General features: G+C 40.2%; 2 protein-coding genes across 2 annotated transcripts; both read right to left on the reverse strand.

The window, feature by feature from the left end:
* Positions 1-80: 80 nt before the first annotated feature.
* On the reverse strand, positions 81-8,653 carry mcrs1 (microspherule protein 1). Its single transcript, XM_085273775.1, has 14 exons — positions 8,194-8,653; positions 7,403-7,557; positions 7,079-7,217; positions 6,794-6,958; positions 6,535-6,644; positions 6,287-6,395; positions 5,951-6,089; positions 5,533-5,608; positions 5,341-5,369; positions 3,728-3,820; positions 3,529-3,611; positions 3,282-3,369; positions 605-732; positions 81-510 (listed from the first exon to the last, which is right to left on the reverse strand). Exons 2-14 carry the CDS (start codon positions 7,555-7,557, stop codon positions 424-426), a joined length of 1,401 nt encoding a protein of 466 aa, XP_085129901.1. The 5' UTR covers positions 8,194-8,653; the 3' UTR covers positions 81-423.
* A 374-nt stretch (positions 8,654-9,027) lies between these two features.
* Positions 9,028-15,510, reverse strand: cyp27b1 (cytochrome P450, family 27, subfamily B, polypeptide 1). The gene is made up of 9 exons (XM_085273773.1): positions 14,948-15,510; positions 14,241-14,431; positions 13,766-13,956; positions 13,001-13,201; positions 12,118-12,281; positions 11,861-12,027; positions 11,675-11,756; positions 11,377-11,574; positions 9,028-10,703 (listed from the first exon to the last, which is right to left on the reverse strand). The coding sequence occupies exons 1-9, from the start codon at positions 15,173-15,175 to the stop codon at positions 10,590-10,592; spliced, it is 1,536 nt and encodes a 511-aa protein (XP_085129899.1). The 5' UTR covers positions 15,176-15,510; the 3' UTR covers positions 9,028-10,589.
* Between the last annotated feature and the right edge of the window lie 2,252 nt (positions 15,511-17,762).

A 17,762-nucleotide genomic window follows, 5' to 3' on the forward strand; every position in this document is an offset into this window, starting at 1 on the left:
TGCAAGTTTGTTTCGTCCAAAACTGTTTTTTTCTTTTTTGGGAACATGCAAAATTTAATATTCAAACAGCCAGACATTCATTGTGTATACAAGTTTATTAATTTGAAAAAGTTTTACTACAGAATTTAAATACAATATTGTGAAAAGCTGGAAAAAGCGAGGCTCTGTGAGAATGTCTACATTACATACAACATAAAATATCCACACACCAAGTAAAAACCTGTTGCTGTCGTGCTCCAGGATTTAGCTGAAGCCTGTGTGAAAATCACATTTCAGGCTGAGGGGTGAGAAGGCCATTGTCAGTCCTATCCCCTCGAAGCACTACAATGCCTCACAAGAGCACCTGTAACCAGTGTTGAGCAGACTGCCTGATATGACATGCTCTGCTGCCATAGGCCGATTCTGCAGCTGCAAGGCTGACGATCACTGTTGTGTCATCTTGGCTGCTTCAGCTTTTATTAGAGAGATGAGATCCAGATTAATAAGAAACACGAAGCGAAGACCTGCAATCTGAAGAAACAGACAGGTTATTTAAGCAAGAATAAAAGATTAAACAGCCGTTTAATATGAATAATAAACAACTTGGTTAAGATTCTGACATTACCTCCACCACTGAGTTATTATTTAATTTCCACTTGTTGCCTGACAGGACCGGTCTGCCATCTATGTAAATAGGCCGCCTGCCCTCATTGGCAATGAAGAAGTCTCCATTGTTCTTCAACTTAATAATTCCTGGCAAAACAAACAGTAAACATCAAGTACATCTGATCGACCTCTGCAAGCTGAAACACTAAAATTTAACCAGACAAACTGATGCTTCCATTTGTCAAAAGAATGATTCAGTTCTTCTTCTTCTGTTTTCAGCTGCTCCCTTTAAGGGTCACAGAAGTATATTATCTGCTTCCATCTCACCCGTTCCCTAACATCCTTCTCTGTCACACGAACCCTCTGCATGTCCTAGTTCATTAAATCCATGAATCTTTTGTGCTCCTCCTCTTTTCCTTCTACCTGGCAGCTCCATATTCAATATCCTTTGACCAATACATCTATAATCCTTCCTCTGCACATGTCCATGTCCAATAAATAGATACATGTGGGTGAGAAACATCAATAATCATGGCTGTAAAAAGCACAGGAGACACAATGAGCAATCAGACAGAGGGAAGGGAGCAGATTTGACTGTGAGAGAAATGCTGTTCCACAGCACAGAGAAGCACAGAGAACAGTCTCCTCTGAGTTTAACTCCAGAGCAAGGGACAGTCAGAAGCATCGGATCAGCAGACAAGAATGACCTGGAAGCTGATCGGGGGTGTAAGAGGTCAGAGATTTAATGAGTGAGTCAAATCACTATGGCTTTTGTAGGCAAACAAGATGATCTGAAATAGATTCTGAACCTTACTGCCAAGCAGCTAAAACAGGTGAGACCTGATGTCTTTTTCAGGTGCCTGTGAGGAACCGAGCAGCAGCATGGTCACGACGAATAACAATCTTAACATCTTCAACTCTGCCACCTCCAAACTGACCTCCTGTTACCATACATCCCAACAGGTCTCAGTACCATGATGTAAATCTTCCCTTGCACTCTTGCTGCCATCCATCTGTCACAAATAACCTGATACTAGTTTCTACCCATTCCACTCTGCCTGCACTCTCTTCTGCACTGTCTGTTAGGGCTGCTCAATTAATCGAATTTTAATCACGATTACGATCTGGGCTTTCAACGATCATTAAAAATGACTGAGCCGATTATTAGGCCCTCCCTAATTTATCTGCGACACCTTAAAGGCCGGTCCGTGAAAATATTGTTGGGCATAAACCGGTCCGTGGCGCAAAAAAGGTTGGAGACCGCTGATTAAGAGGACCCGAGGGAAGCTCGGAAAGCTAAGCAGAAGTTATTTGGAGAGTGACTGCCGTTGGTTGAAAAGAGAGTTTAAAAAAAAAAAAACTTCAGTGGTGTTGCACACTATTTTATATTATTTTTTTAAAGTCATTGTTAACCCTTTAAAGCCGGTCAGAGCAGCACGCTCCGTTTTGCGTAACTATTTTTAAATCCCTGTAGAACCTGAACCGTGTAAGCTAGCGCAATAATTTGTTTTGCATATGAAACCGGAGGAGTTGTACTTACATCTGATGCCATCAGCTTGTCCTCGGTCACGGTTTCCTTCCACATATAGCTTTGCAAAAATTGCATAAAAAGCGCTTGCAGGAACAAAAACATAATATTCCAGAAACACGCTTTGCCGTTCCTATCAGCTGTTCGTAACACTTCCCACAGTGAAATGATGCACATGCTGTTTTCTTTGCAAATTTGCATCATAGGATTGTTTTTTGTTTTTCCTGCAGTATATAAAAATTGCTGTATCTCCAAAATAAAACTATGAAGACACTCAAAATAAATTTCCTGTGGTGGGAAACTATTTTTTGCAACTTTATTGTATTTAAAGTTTTGAGGGATAAGCCTCTTAAATTTCTCCAAGTAGAAATATATGTAAACAAAACAAAAGCGATTTTCAATTTTTTTTGTAGTTTATTGCACTTTTTTGCAATTTATGTAATTACTATGGACTTAATGCATACATATTATTAAAATATGGGCTATAACAGTTGTATTGATGTATAGCAACTTGAAATGCTCCCACAAATGGCACTACAGCATGTAAAAAAATAATATAAGCTCTGGTGGACTTGGTTCTATAGTAGGTCTTAAAGGGTTAAATAAATATCGTCAAATAATCGTGATCTCAATTTCAGTGAAAATAATCGTGATTATCATTTTTGCCATAATCGAGCAGCCCTACTGTCTGTTGCTTTGGATGGTTGACCTCAGGTATTTATACTCATCTACCTTCGCACTCTCTACTCGTTGCATCTTCACCTTTCCAACTCTCTCCCTGTCATTTACACACATTTTCTGTTTTGTTTCTACCGACTTTCATTCTGCTTTTCTCCTCTACCTTTTCAGGCTCTCTTCCAACTGCTCCCACTACAGATCACAGTGTTATCTGTAAACATCATAATCCATGGAAAATCCTGCCTGACCTTATCTATTAATCTGTCCATGACAACTTCCAACAAGAAGGAATGGTGCGATTTCAGAGTCTCTAAATGGTTACTGGATAAGCCATGAAGACAAGCTATACTTGTCATTGCTTTCTTTATGCATGCATTTGGCCAAAATCCAAATGAAGGGACTAACAGTGATGTGTGCGTGACTGGACTTAGGAAAAAAAGAAAGAAAATGATGAAACGACATGGTGTTGTTCAAGAAAATGCTAAGTTACCTTGTTTTCTTGAGATTTTCCAAGCAGGCCCCTCTAGCGACAGATCTACATCGATCTGTTTGTCCTTGGTTGCTCTGCCTAATGTAATCTGTGTGAATACGGGTTAAACAAAAAAAAAAATGTATCATACTCCAACAAAAAGAAAAAAAAGATTTTCTTTTACAGTTACTTGACATTTTCTAACAAACATCTTCCTTAAGCATATTTTCTCTTTAGCCCTTGTTTCTATTATTGAAAGATTACTTACCTCTCTTGATCTCATAAGGTAGCGTACCATTCTTCCACGTAATGCTGCAAGTGTCTGGTTGTCAAAGTCAGGCATGCTCATCCCTGAAACCCCGAAAACAAAATAAAAACATATGCACACAAATAAGTTCTGCATTCCTCAGAACATAAACAAATATAAAGGCTTTCATTTGCACTTTATGAATGAAAGCTTAAGTAACCTGTGATACTGTCCACAAGAACCTGCCAACGAGGCAACTCCTGCTCCAGCTGTCTGATTTCTCTTTTCTGGTGACGGTCTGAAATCATCAGCTCTGAAAGAAAAAAAAGTGTGGTGAGCAACTGAGATTACTCTGAGTCAGTTTCCAGTGAGTCACTGTGAACTTAAACTCAACCCCTGACGCAGCAGTGTGAACTTCCCCATCCATACAGAGGACATTAAAACAAACAGATGTCAACAGCAGAATTCCTTTTAGTTCCTTTTAGACATCAGTTTCTTATCCAATGCCTACTCATAGTAATGACGCAGCTTTTAGGATCCCTGGTCAGAACATAGCAATGTCCTGACATTCAAAGATACACATTGTGGATTCAGAATAAATCTACACAATGGCTTTTGTAATGCCCCAATGCATCCAAGCGCATTAAGTGAACAGCCAGGTTGACTAATGAGCCAATGAGTTCCCCTTAACTTTTTACATTTGCTGCACATCAGCACAATCAATGAATAATTAAAAAGTCTGAATGAAAAAGAGCAAAATACATGAATGATAATTTCTCATGCTCTGGCAGGGCATACTGATGGAACATTCCTGTCCTAGATATCAAGAAGATTATGTAAATGGTTCAGATTATGTAATATTTCAGACTTTGGCTGACTGTTTTTAGTGTTTTAGTGCATGCTTAGTGCAGCTAAAAAAGACTTTTGAACATTTGAATACTTGACTAAATGTAGTTTGAACCAGAGTCTTTATTGATCTAGTTTTAAGAGCATTTAAGTTACACCATTCAAACTCTGCAGTGTGTTTAGATTAATTAATTACATGATGCTGTTTTTTTCCTCTGCACATTACCTATCTGTCTTATCAGTTTGATCTATATTGCCATCTCTGTTCTTAATTTACAGCTGAATAAATATTTAGTCTAGCTCTTTAACAATGACATTGTTGTTCACAACCTTTGGTTGCCAAATCAGACATCAGTGTTTGCTAAACCTGCTTAGGTTTAACAGGTTTCAGGAGAAAGGAAGTTCATGTAAATATTAATATAACCAGAGGTTTACGTCCATGTCATCTACAGACGGATACATTAAGACATTTTAATTCCAGGTAATTAACAAGGAAAAACAAATTATCTGCAATAAAGAACTACTGGAACAAAACGCATCTGATCTGGAATTTGACTTCAGCTCACATTGATAATAAGTGATCTGAGCTTCTTTTGACATTCACAGATTAAATGGGTTGGTAAATTGTAAATGGACCGGTGCTTTTATAGTACATTTCTTTCTGAAGTGAACACTCAATGCACTTTTCATTACAACCCAAATACACCCATTTACAGTGCTGTCTCATGCTTTTCAGTGCTTTCCAACTATCACAGACACACTCACACTTCAATGGGTGCATCAGGGTCAGTCTACTGTTCAGTATCATCTCATGGACAAACTGACATATGGACCACTTTGAACCCAGAAGAACATTAGAAAATCCACTATTTCCTAAATCACAGTAATCCACAGTGACCTCTCCTGTCTCTTCTTCTTTTAATGTGAATAAAGGTGATGTGTGATGTGCAAGATTAACTGAATTTCCGTCGTAAGCAAATTACTTACCATGTTCCAACACTTCATCTCTGCTGTCCCTGTGTGAAAAGCAACAGAACAACTTATAGGTGCCCTGAAGTCATGGAAATGCAATGCTTTTTAAAAATTTGGAAAAATATAGCATGTAATGTCCTTTAGCATGACCGGAAATGTTACAAGCAGTAAAAATTTGCTGAACGCTGAAGTGAATGTCTGACTTACTTTAATTTTACATCATCAACCATCTGCTCGGCGTCGGAGAAGTTGAGAACTTGGTCACCTTTCGGGAGGGGCTGTACTGCAAAACATAGTCACAGGTAAGATGTTTTTAACAGTTTTTTTTTCTTTCATACATATTTTAGAGAACAACCAGGTATGTCAAGTTAATTCTCAGTAGTTTTATTGGGAGGAAATTATAACATTCATCTTTCAAAACACTGTTTGAGTAACTGCTTGCTATCTTATGTCCAAACAACCTCCTCTCCTCTATTAAAATGTTTACATTGCAAATCTCACAAAGCCACAAAGATGATCAATGCATCCAATGTTGACATGAGTTATACTTGTATGGTTTTCCAGCTGCTCAATACTCAAACTGTCAACAGGAATTTGAATGGATCCTCCGGGAAACTAAACTCACCACTCTGGTCGTCCAGTAGGTAGTACTGCTTGAGCAGCTGCCAGTGCACCAGTAGGCTCTTGGGACTGCGAGATGGGTGAAAGACATTAGGGTGCTTACTTAAAAGCTCCTGAAACACGTCCAGTTTAGGCTGACTGGTCTGTTTAGAGAGAAACATAACACAACACTGTGTGTGAATACAACAGTCCAATATGTACAGTAATAATGAGTTTCATTCCAATCCAGGTGAAATCTCACAATTATGAGCCATTAAAAAGTGACCTTAACTGGGAATGCATTTTCCCTGTGGAGCACTTATAATAGAATATACATGATAGCCCACTCAATATAACTTACTGAACCAATCTTGGCCAGCAGTGCCTCCTCAGCCTGACTGAAGAGAGCTTTGCTTTGGATTGCTGCAATTGCTTCTGGGTGAAGCTGCCGCATGGCCTGCCATGCCAGCCTAAATAAGACACACAAAACCAAGAATGTGCTTAAAAGATGACTCAAACACACAAGTGTAATAAAGCATATGGAGATATGCAGGACTGGGAGACTGTAAAAACCCAGTCAGAGTCAACAACAGATGCTAGGCGTCTTACTTTGAGATGACGGGATCGTAGAGCAAAGCGTACCACCGCTCTTTAATTTCACGCAAAGTGAAACGACAGCTGAACTTGACCCCCAGATGAACAGACGTTAAGTCAGTGGTCTACAGACAAACACAGAATACCACACAAGATACCATGAATCAATACACATTAGATCATACACTGACAGTCAAAGCCATTAAACAAAGCAGCTCCTTTGAGCTAATTCAGGACAACCTTTTTGACAATAATCTTCTTTTTGGTAGCTCACCTGCAACACTGCATTTATAAGCAGCAGATCATCTGTGGGTTTCCATCGGCCCAAGTCTTTAGTAATATGTAAAGGCTGCTTGCTTTTCTTAACTCTTTTGGTTAAAGGTGCAGGGTTTAGTACCATTGTCAGAGATGGTGTAAGAGTTGCTCCTGATTTTGTTACCTGAAAAAGCATCATAAGGGGGGGGAATAAGAAAAGAGAGAGAATCATAAAAAATGTGCATATTTATCATCTTTAATGTGAATTCACTCAATAATCTGTGGATTTGTTGGTCTTATTTACCTTTTTTTTCTCACTTGAGGAAGGCTCACTCCCCGAACAGCGCACAGGCTCCATTACGGGTGGACCTTTGACTCTACTGGATGACTTCACAAGACTGCTTTCCACTAGCTCATCGTCAAACTTTTTTCGCTTTATTGACCTAAACAAATTGTGATAATAAAGTGGTTCTTTAAAAATTTAAAGATTAACCAGGGAAAAAAACAAAACAAAGCACAGTACTGAAACACCATCAGCATAGAAAACGAAGGTTCATTTCTTCCTGCTAATTATGCTGGAATACCACCCTGACTGAAATAATGAAATATACATTAGTAGATATCAAACCTGGATGAACTTCTGCGTTTGGGAACACCACTGCCAAATGCTTGTGTTGCTGTCCTTTTCAGGTCTTTTACTCCAAGTGACTCTTCATCCTCTGACCGACTCTGAGCACCACCTACTCCCATCGAGGTGCCAACCACAGGTTCACCAGCCTGCATCTGTTCAAATGCGTCAGGAAACAAAGCAAGAAAGAGTTAAAACGTTTCTCAGCAACACTTTGTTTCACAGAGTCGCTAAACTTTAAATATGCTGTTGTCTGTAAAGGTTTCTTTACATTTGCGATGAACTGCGGGTTCCTCTGGTAGGTTTTCACAAAATTCAAACGCCATGATATTAAGCATTTTATTAACACTGGAATAACAATAAAAGTATAACTCCAGACGTAAACCGAAAGTTACTCCGGGCACACAGATTACAGGATAAATGTTTTATTAATAGTTTAAATTCACAATTGTGTATAAAACTGACTAATATTATTATTGCTGTTTTTGTTGTTGCTTATAGGAGTCAGGGGAATTAACGACTAACAAGTTAGCTAGCTTTGAGGGGCCTTTGTTGACATGTAAACAAATGCCATCTATTGCTGCCTTCAGAACGTTATATTAAATAACAATTTGATATCTATAACAAACCTCTCTCTCAGAAAGCAACACACTAAGGTCTGTTTAGCTAACAAGCGTAATTTGATTTAAATGACCGTTGGTTTGTGTTGGCTAGCTAACATTAGCTAAGCTAACTGCTAGCTTTGATTATTAACGAGTTAAAGTAACAAGTTACGCTGTTTTGCCACTCACCTTCCCACACTGTCCCCCTTCGTTGTGTCTTTAAAGGAAAAGATTAAGTTATTATAGTCCAGTATTTCTCTTTGTAAATCCCTCGTTGCTTCGGCTACATGGCTAACTCGCTTACTTGACGCTTGCCTCGTTAGCAATAGCCGTTTGGCTAGACAGTTGTTTTCTTCCTGTCTAGCTCACCCGCTGTTCGCAACACCGCCGCCATCCGGGCTAAAGTAACAGTGGCCTCCGTTATCTTTAACATATTGTATTACAGTGCCTAACTCTGAATATTCATCTGTCAGAACAATGCACGTCGTAAGTATTTGAAACGTAACTTTTTTTTAAAACTTCTTCTCTATTATAGATGTAACCGGCAAAGTGAATCCCCATATGTGTAAAAGTGAATAAAATCCACATTTGAATGTAATTATGCAGCTTCATGAAAAAACATCTTGTCCACCAGGTAAATGTAGTGACCAGCCCAGCAGTTTTAATATTGTAATTTGATACTTTTGTATCTAATACACCACGCCTCATTGGTCCTTTTCCCAGCAGACACTTTAAAACGTTTCCAGAAGAGTTTTATGGTATTTCTGGCACTTTTGAAAATGTACTCACTACAGGGTATAAGTTGCAGCATTTATGTCATCTGCATGGCCTGGCAGAACAGATACTGTATCACAGTATTCACACAGATTCTTCCATATCCATTTATCTATAGCAAAATATAGATTTGAGGTCAAGAACACACTTGAATGTCATGGTTATTTGGGGCCAATGATTTCTTTGAATTGTTCTTTTTCCTGGGTGGAATCATCATCGTACATGTTGTTTAAAAACAAGAACACTGTGTACAAGTTTGGATTTATTTTGGATTCTCTCTAATACCCACAAGGTCAAAAATATACATGCACGCTCAAATATACATGTACAGCCCCATTCATTTTTGATTATGGTGGAATTATGGAAAAAGAACAGCTCATGCCCATGATGAGTAAACCTGTGACCACAACTGTAATAACTGAAGCACATACCTATAAAACACATGACAGTGGTTGAGGTTGTGCTTGGCAGCAATGTGGTCCAAGCTATTGAGTCACAGCAGCTGCACAGCAGTTTACACTGTCATGTCACACAGGAACTTTGATACCCAGCATTATTTTATGCAAACATTTGTAGAAAACGTGTGGTCCATGTAAAACATGCTTGGTTGACCTGAGCCCTAGTCTGATGGTGCTGTGGATGATGATGGAGGGAGATATTTTCTTTAACGAGACACAAAGGCATCACATAAAGAAACACATGGTGTAAACAGTAGGCAGAGATTCATCGTGAAACCGTTTGACATTTACAGTGACAGTTTCCAAATGCGATAAATTAGAATAAATACAAAGTTCAGATCATGAAGCTTATTACTTACAAAATGATGTAATATCTTTCATGTTTAGATGTATAAAAAAATAAAATAAAAAAATAGATAAGCTTTGCCAGTGAACTAAAGACAGTATTGAAGAATTTTAAAACAGTACAGAGTGGCCTATTTTTGGATTTTAGTGGCATTATATATTCATACACAAGCATAATCTTAGCAGCTGCCTTTTTTTAAGGAACCCATCACTAGAGGTTTTTGCACCATAAAAGCACCTTTAAAAACACAGTTCAATCAACATACTGACAATCATGTTTACGGACACCTCTGTAGATTTTTCTTTCTTCCGTGTGCAAGACTCTCTGCGACTCATGATGTTCTGGACGTACATAGAAACTCTTGAAATATTTGCACAATCAGGACACGCAGGAAACTGCAGATACCACGTATCTACGAGCGTGCACGATCACAGTTCATAATCAGATTTAAGAGACGGTTACCAAATTCAGGGAAACTAATTTCTGTCAAATTCCAAGAAATGCGGCAATGACTAAAAAGATCAAATGAAGGACGAGTAGCGAGGGCACACATGTCAGGCGAGGCGCAAATGTCAGATTTCATTTCCTTACTGTCTATCTTTCAACTCTCTCCCCACTCCTCCTTTCTCAATCCGTTTTCCACACCGGCCCAGATTTTGCCCAAAGTTTGCATGAATTGTACCGCACAGCAGATGGAACAGACGACAGACAGAAGATCCCTTCTTTGGGTCTGGCCTTTGCACAAATGAGCACCTTTTGATAAAACTGGACGTTACCCTTCTCCCAGTTGATAATGCCTCTGTAATAATCCATCAGCCCTTACCCTTCATCCATCTGTCCTTCTCCAAATGTCCGCCTGCAGGCTGCAGGTGAGAAGGGCTTTGGTTAGTTGGGATGAAGGCTGAAGGCCCGCTCTGAAATATAACACCGCGATAACGGCGCCTGCTTGTTCTGTCCTGCTTGTTGCCGCTCACAGGCACGTAACTGATCAGTTCCAGGAGATTAGGTCACCGTTCAATAAACTGCAGGCTGATGACATTTTCAGGAACTAGAAGTGTCCGTGTCATGGGCTTCACAGAAGCTCCCTCTGTGTTCGGCTTCACCTCGAACTCTGAAATGATCTAATGAAATCAGAAACAGAGCAGATTAAGCGCAGGGCGCCTGAAATGAAAAGCAATCAAGTGCTGCGTAGTGACCCTGAAATCTACAATTCCTTACATGACTCAGAGAAATAATAGAGTAAGAAGATTTGCGGGAACAACTTCTAACACATTTATCAAAATCCTACGCTGTGTAAATTACTTGCAACACAAACTGTGTTCAAACACCAAGTAACAGAATGTGTTTTTCTTAATTAAATACATTCCCAAAAGCTGACATACACTGTACAACCTAATTTCCCCCAAAAAGTTGGGATGCAGTGTAACATGTAAGTAAAAAACAAAATAAAGTAAAGACTTGAAAGGCTTTTCTACCCCATAATTAATTAAAATAGTACAAAGACAAAATATCAAATGTGAAAATTTTAAAATATGTGATATAATATGTTCAGTTTAAATTCAGATGCAAGTAACAAGTTTTCAGAAAGGACTGGAAATACTACAATACTATATTTGACATGTTGTCTTTATTACAGTTTCCTAATATTTTGGGGGTAAATGGGGTTGTATATTCTTTAAGAATGCTTTTAGGGTTTTTTTGTTTGTTTATTTTAGTCGGAGTTTAATTGCAAATGAAAAAAGAAAAAACACACAGAAAAAAACCAAGAAAAAGACAAAAATTGCTGTAACTCACCCTGGCAAGAGCAAGGTAGAGCTCCAGCTCAGCAATACGGCGACCTATGCAGCTGCGTTTTCCCACACCGAAGGGCACAGAGGCATATGGGTGATAAGTCTGGTCTTTGTTCAGCCATCGATAGGGATTGAAATGATTTGGGTTTGCAAACACTCCTGGATCCCGCGATGTTGCAAAGTGGCACAGGGTAATCAAAGTCTGAAAGGGAATTTTATTTTGGTCAGATAGGTTTTTGACTATAATGGAAAAACTGAAGCATTACAACTTGATACTGGCTAGAGTCAGATGGTGAACTCACATTTTTTGGGATGAGGTAGCCTCCAACCTGGATGTCTCTTTCTGGAATGACCCTTGCATTAGCAGGAATAACAGGGTATAACCTAAAAAAAAAATAAGGAAAACAAAACAAAACACAATAGTGTAAGCTAAATTTGATTTCAAATCTCAAAACATCTTCAAATATCTGAAACCTTTTGAGTTATACCTGAGCACTTCTTTGACTATGGCCTTCAGGAAAGGCATTTGAGCTACATCGGCAGCCTCTGGTATCTTTCGACCTTCAAGTACAGTCAACACCTCCGCCCGGAGAGTGGCCTGTACATCTGGATGACGGGACAGCTCGTACAAAGACCAGGACATGGTGCTGGAGATCTGAAACAACAGAGCGACGGATGGTTTTAACCATTTGCTGGCCTAAAATCAGGAACTGATAAAGGAAGACGGCAAAGGAGCCACTCTCACTGTGTCAACTCCTGCAAGGAGCAGCTCCGTGACGTTGCTGTAGACTGTCTTCATGGGCAGCCCCATCTGCGACAGGAAGTAGGTGAGATAACGGCCCTCTATTTTCTCTCCTCGGGCAACCTTATCTGCTTCGGCAGAGAGACGCTGGTCAATGTGACCTTTTGCTGCAGATACATGGAGATAAGCCATGACACATTTATCCCTCGATGGCGATGATGACACAGAGCGTTAAGTCTTTAACTTTCCAGTGTCAGGTTCAATAAAGTGAGGTCAAATTCCCCTTCTTAAAAAAAAAAAAAAAAAAAAAATCCCTAGAACCACGTATCAATTTCATGACTAACATTTACACGTGTTTCAGCGCAGATGATCTTGAAGTGCGTGAAGGTTAAAGACTTTAATCTCCCTCTTGCCGATCTAGCTCGAACCAGTGCGATTACGTCAAAACATGTCTGATGTCTCAGATCTTCTGTGAGTCTTAATGTACTGTGTGAGAGAGCGTGGGATGTCAACCCAGGGCTAAGTGGAAACCGGCGGCAGCCAATGACAAGAGAGGAGAGCAGAAGGAAAATAATAACATCAAGTGTGGAAACATCATGTTTGTCTTGGTTCCACATTGCAGTGCCAGCTTGTGTAACGTATCTCCAGCTTGAGTACAGCCAGAAGCATCTTTATACGGTAATATCCTGTAGTCTCATCTCTGGTATATGACTTATATTTAGTTTTTACTTGTGCATTTTATATAATATTTTACCGAGTGCTTTTTTGGAGACTGCAGCCTGCTTGTAGTTTCTGTTATCACTTTTAATTTTAAAGTACCACTACAATCATCTCTAAACATTTTTCTGTCCAAGCTTAAAATGTTGTGCTGTGAGAAATAGCTTACCAAACTCAAACATGTAGTCCCAGCACTGGCAAAAGATATTCCAGGGTTTGGGGAACAACTGGTGCAACCAGCTGGGCATGGCCATGGTAAGAAGCGTCATCACAAACATGGTGTTGATAGATTGGATGAAACGCTCTGTGTCTTCGGGAACAACCTGATCCAGGCAACCAATTCTGGATTCGAACAAGACCGAAGAAATGCCTGCCAGAGCAAATAAAACCAAGCTCATGACGAAGGCAAGAAACGATGACTAGCGGCTTTTTTCTTTTTTTTTTTTTACTGAAAGCTTCCGAGGTGACCATGCATGACATTTATTTGCCAGGTTTTTAGCCTCTTTATCAGAAATGCCTATTAACTAAAGGTGTTACAGTTAAATAAATAATACTGTCTGCATGCAAAGTGAAAACTTAAATATTGGCAGCTTTCATCAGCTCCAAGTATCCAGCATTTATATTTAACTCCTGCAAAAGTGACTATAAAAGAGCTTCAGTGTAGCTATTTATATCATTGCGTAAGATCAACAATGCATCATTTCTCATCAAAACATGGTTACATGCTTTTTTCCCCTCCAGCTGTACAATAACAATGATGACAGAATGGTAAACTGCACATGAGCATGAGTTATTAAGGCATGCCTGCACAGGAATGTGTGTTTAAAATGTTAACAATGTGACATAATATTTGTGCATACAGATGGATTTGATTACAGCGTTTACGTGGCATGGTACATCCTGTGAAGATGCTTAAGACGGCATGAAACCTTACCCTCGAGGCCGAAGCGATAGAACTCGCTGGCGATGTCGGTGACGAGGCCCTGAGGATGTCTTCTGAGGCGAAGTTTGGCAATGAGATCACTGACGACACTGTTCAGGGTTTTATCATAAGCTTCCACTGCCTTCGGCCGCAGCATGTGTTTCCCCAGGAGACTCCTCACTGTCTGCCACTCCTCCCCCTCACTAGACACATGCGCGCACACACATTAATGTAAAAACTGATACAGTGGCTCCAGCTGTGCACACAATTCAGTTAACTGCTGTATTGCATTGTATACTGATTGCATACGCTAAAGTTGTGGCTCTTTCTATCTGTAAGTGAAGGAAAGCTGAAAGAAGAGTGGTATAAAGTTTTTGAACTGAATGAGCATGGCCAAATATTACATTTACTTCAGCTTTATCATCTGATGAGAAACAAAATGGAAAAGAGGAGGAAGTAAAGCAGAAAGATTTTCCTGCAAGCTTACGCTGTCAAAAGTCCATAGTGATGACCTCTCAGCTTCCTGTAGTCCTTCCAGGAGGAAAGATCGGAGCGCATTGGGTGCTCGCCTTCCTGCCTCAGGATCTGCTCAATGAGCGATGGATCAGCCACATGAACTGTCAGGATGGGACCAAAGCTTGCCTTCCACATAGGTCCATACCGCTGGACTCCCTCCAGCTAGGAGATGAGACAAAGGTTGTAAAGGCACTGCAATCATCACCTTTGGAGGCACCCTCCTCCCTCCAGTTTAGAGCTCACTGCAGAGATGTATTTGCCTTGCAGGCGTTTTAATGCACTAGTTATTAGTTATTTGTTTTAAGGATGCATTCACTTCACATAGGCACGCTCTGTCACGTTGACAAAGGACAGTTCATTCAGCTTAGAGTGAAGTGCAAAGCTCTCAGTAGATACAGAGATTTTAAACTGAAGTGAGAGACAGCTTGAAGCAGGAGGTATAGACTGGATGTGCAAAGCAAAATAATTTAAGAGGATATTTTATAAATGTCACATTGAGAGGGGAGTCAAAGTTCTTGCATTGTTCTATGTAAAAAGAACCACCTGCACAGAATAATACACTCACGTTTTTAGTCTACAATGACGACACGTGCACTTTGGATATTTTTAGTAAAAGTGCAATAATTGTAAATATCTCATACAGGTTTTTTGTTTTTTTTTTCGTGTTTATCTTCTTACCTGTAACTCATGCAGGCGTGACAGACCGCGTTTGGCAAACAAGTCCCAGGCGAAGCTGGTGACCGACGGCCCGGGCATCTCGTTCAGCGTCTTCACTCCCTGCATCTTGGTGCCCTCCGAACCGGCTGCTGCACCCTCAGTCCACCTCTCCATCAATTTGACCAGCGGGAATGAGCTCCGGCCGGATACTCTGAGCGCTTGCTGCAACATCCTTCTCACTAAGATCATGGAGCGGTGACGGAACGCGGGCCTCTCGGATGTCGACGCTCATTTTGTTTTACCGGTTGAGCGTCCTATTTATAACTATCTTTATGACCTGCTCCTCGAACCAGGCGAGCAAAAGCTGTAAATTTGCTTAGTCTGGGCCAATCATGGGTGCAAAGGCAGCTCAGGTCCCGCCCCACATGGATGGAAATGGGGAAGGCGTGTACCAAGAAAAAGGTGTGTCCAATCAGAAGGCTGAACTCAGACCATCCCAGCGGCGGCACACGTGGAATCCCAAGATACTTGTGTTACTGTTGAGGTTCTAGTCCCGAGAAGCACTTTGGTCTCCGATAGTCCCCCACCACCATCGCCCACCCACGGCCAATGCTATGGTAAATCCAAATTATCTGAAAGGGGATAAGGTCTATTTAACAGTGATAACAGTGCTGAAGGTTAGGTTCGCCTTAAATAAACATGACAGGCAGCCCGTTGATCCAATAACTAAAAACCTTTAGAAACACTAGACAAATTTCTGTAATAAAACTGAGGGAGAAAATAGGTAGAGCTAGTCTGTGTCCTGCCCAAGCTTTGTTTATACAGCTATGGCCAGTTCTTTTGCTGACTTGGTGGGTTTTCTAGCAGAAAATCCTGACCTGATTTCATACTGGAAGCTGTCCAAAGCACCATGTGTGCGGACTGTGAAGTAACAACCCTGGGGCTGTACTCAGAATCTGCTTTGACATTTGCTCCCATCTTAGATCACCCACTTTCACAGAAACGCAGAGGAATGACCGGCATTTTCAGGCAGAAACACACCCAAAGGTTGGATGAGGGTGCAATATCTCAGCTCATGCAGCTTTCTTCGTTTTTCATATTCGCTATGGCACATTCAAACATGTTGAATGTTTACAGGGCAAGCTTGAAAACATGTTTTGCATGCATGTTTTTGGCACTGCAGTGCAGGAAAAATGCACAAAGTGTGCTATTTCACACCAAGGGAGCTACAGGAAGAAAGCATTTCTAAGTGCTATATTATATAGTACTGTGAAAAACCCTTGTGCCACACACCCCTCATTAAACTGCTCTTTAGCAATAGTTCTCCAGGGTTTCTGAAGGTCTTTCAAAGGTTTGGCCCTGGCTGCTTTTTCACTCATTTCCAGTCCTGTCCTTGTACCCTTGTACCTGACCATTTTCAAAGAAACACGAGTTTTGTTTAAGCCACTTAACACTGATGTATGAATCATTCAAGCATAAAAAGGTACTTAACTGTTAACCTGCGTTGTGTCTACAAATAATACAGTGGCTTGCAAAAGTATTCGGCCCCCTTGAACTTTCCCACATTTTGTCACATTACAGCCACAAACATGAATCAATTTTATTGGAATTCCACATGAAAGACCAACACAAAGTGGTGTACACGTGAGAAGTGGAACGAAAATCATGCATGATTCCAAACATGTTATATATATATATGTGTGTGTGTGTGTGTGTGTGTGTGTGTGTGTGTGTGTGTACTATATGATCATCAAAAAGAAAGCCCTCTTTAAGCTGCATACTCCCCTCAAACCCAGGACTTAATCTTTTTAAATCATACATTATGCTCATAATATGCCAGCCAAGCATTACAAACCTTAATATATAAATATGTGCTGCCTAAGGGAGGAAGAATTATGGGTTGGTACCAGAAAATTAACTCTGCTGCCTACAAAGGCTTCTTTCAGAAATGATATATTACATTTGTTTTCATGCAGTGAAACACAGAGTGACACAGACATGAATGTTATACATGCAGAAGTATTCATTAGAGTTATTGCAGTGTTAAAAGCCTGTTACCCTCAGATGATCGGACTCTGTCATGAGCAAACAGTGTGGGGTTTTTTGCTGATTAAAACTGTGATTAGGAGAATTTTTTTTCCTTGCCACTGCAACATCACATGTCCAGTGAGCCTGCTGGTGGGTTACTTAACCCCTGCTGACATCATGCAAGATATTCAGACTTTAAGCACTTAGATGATGTTTGGGATAATGTGGAGAACACCCCAACCCTTTAGATGAATTGTCTTTATTTTATGGTCCAATCTCTCTACAAAGGCCAGATATGGTGTGATTTTTTTTTTTAATTGTTTGTTTATCTTTTTTGGCTCAGGGGAGGATTCAGTCTTATGAGGATCACTTTCTGTGCTTCTGGCCCTTCCCCCCACACACTTACATAAACTGTTCAGTATAATCAAAAATACACCCTTGATAGTCAAGCTGAACATGGAGATTAGTTCTTCTGAATCAGTTATTTTCCCAAAGCGTAGTGCTGGTCCAAGGAGACGGAAGTGCGAACATTACAAATAAAAGCAGCACGACTGTGACATAATAAAGTTAGATTTGATTGCACAATGATGATAGTGAATCAAGTGCTTGCATGGTGGATCGATGCAGGCATTTGATAACAGCTCCAATTGTATTGAAGAACTCCTCAGGGTAGGTGGAGGATATTGTCAGGAGACCATTTTTACGCATTGCAGCAATCCTCGTACATCTGACATCCATCTGACTAGACCATGTGAGGTGACTTCTGAATTAGAAGCTGCAAACAAACTAACTTTGACTAACGAAGATA

Source organism: Mchenga conophoros, linkage group LG5 (genome assembly GCF_057382185.1).
Source record: "Mchenga conophoros isolate Kocher_MC1m ecotype Shallow Benthic linkage group LG5, M_conophoros_male_GT1.1, whole genome shotgun sequence".
In the NCBI taxonomy this organism is placed as follows: Eukaryota; Metazoa; Chordata; class Actinopteri; order Cichliformes; family Cichlidae; genus Mchenga; species Mchenga conophoros.

What these genes read in the sequence shown, in the direction of transcription:
- mcrs1 (XM_085273775.1), bottom strand. Translation starts at nt 7,557, where the DNA reads ATGCAGGCTGGTGAACCTGTGGTTGGCACCTCGATGGGAGTAGGTGGT. An exon ending in AGATGAAGTGTTGGAACATG is followed by an intron (nt 3,821 to 5,340) that starts GTAAGTAATTTG and finishes TTTTTCTTTCAG; the next exon opens with AGCTGATGATTTCAGACCGT. An exon ending in ATAATAACTCAGTGGTGGAG is followed by an intron (nt 511 to 604) that starts GTAATGTCAGAA and finishes CTGTTTCTTCAG; the next exon opens with ATTGCAGGTCTTCGCTTCGT.
- cyp27b1 (XM_085273773.1), bottom strand. Translation starts at nt 15,175, where the DNA reads ATGATCTTAGTGAGAAGGATGTTGCAGCAAGCGCTCAGAGTATCCGGC. An exon ending in GCTACCTCATCCCAAAAAAT is followed by an intron (nt 11,575 to 11,674) that starts GTGAGTTCACCA and finishes ATTCCCTTTCAG; the next exon opens with ACTTTGATTACCCTGTGCCA. An exon ending in TCTACCTTGCTCTTGCCAGG is followed by an intron (nt 10,704 to 11,376) that starts GTGAGTTACAGC and finishes TGATTTCATTAG; the next exon opens with ATCATTTCAGAGTTCGAGGT.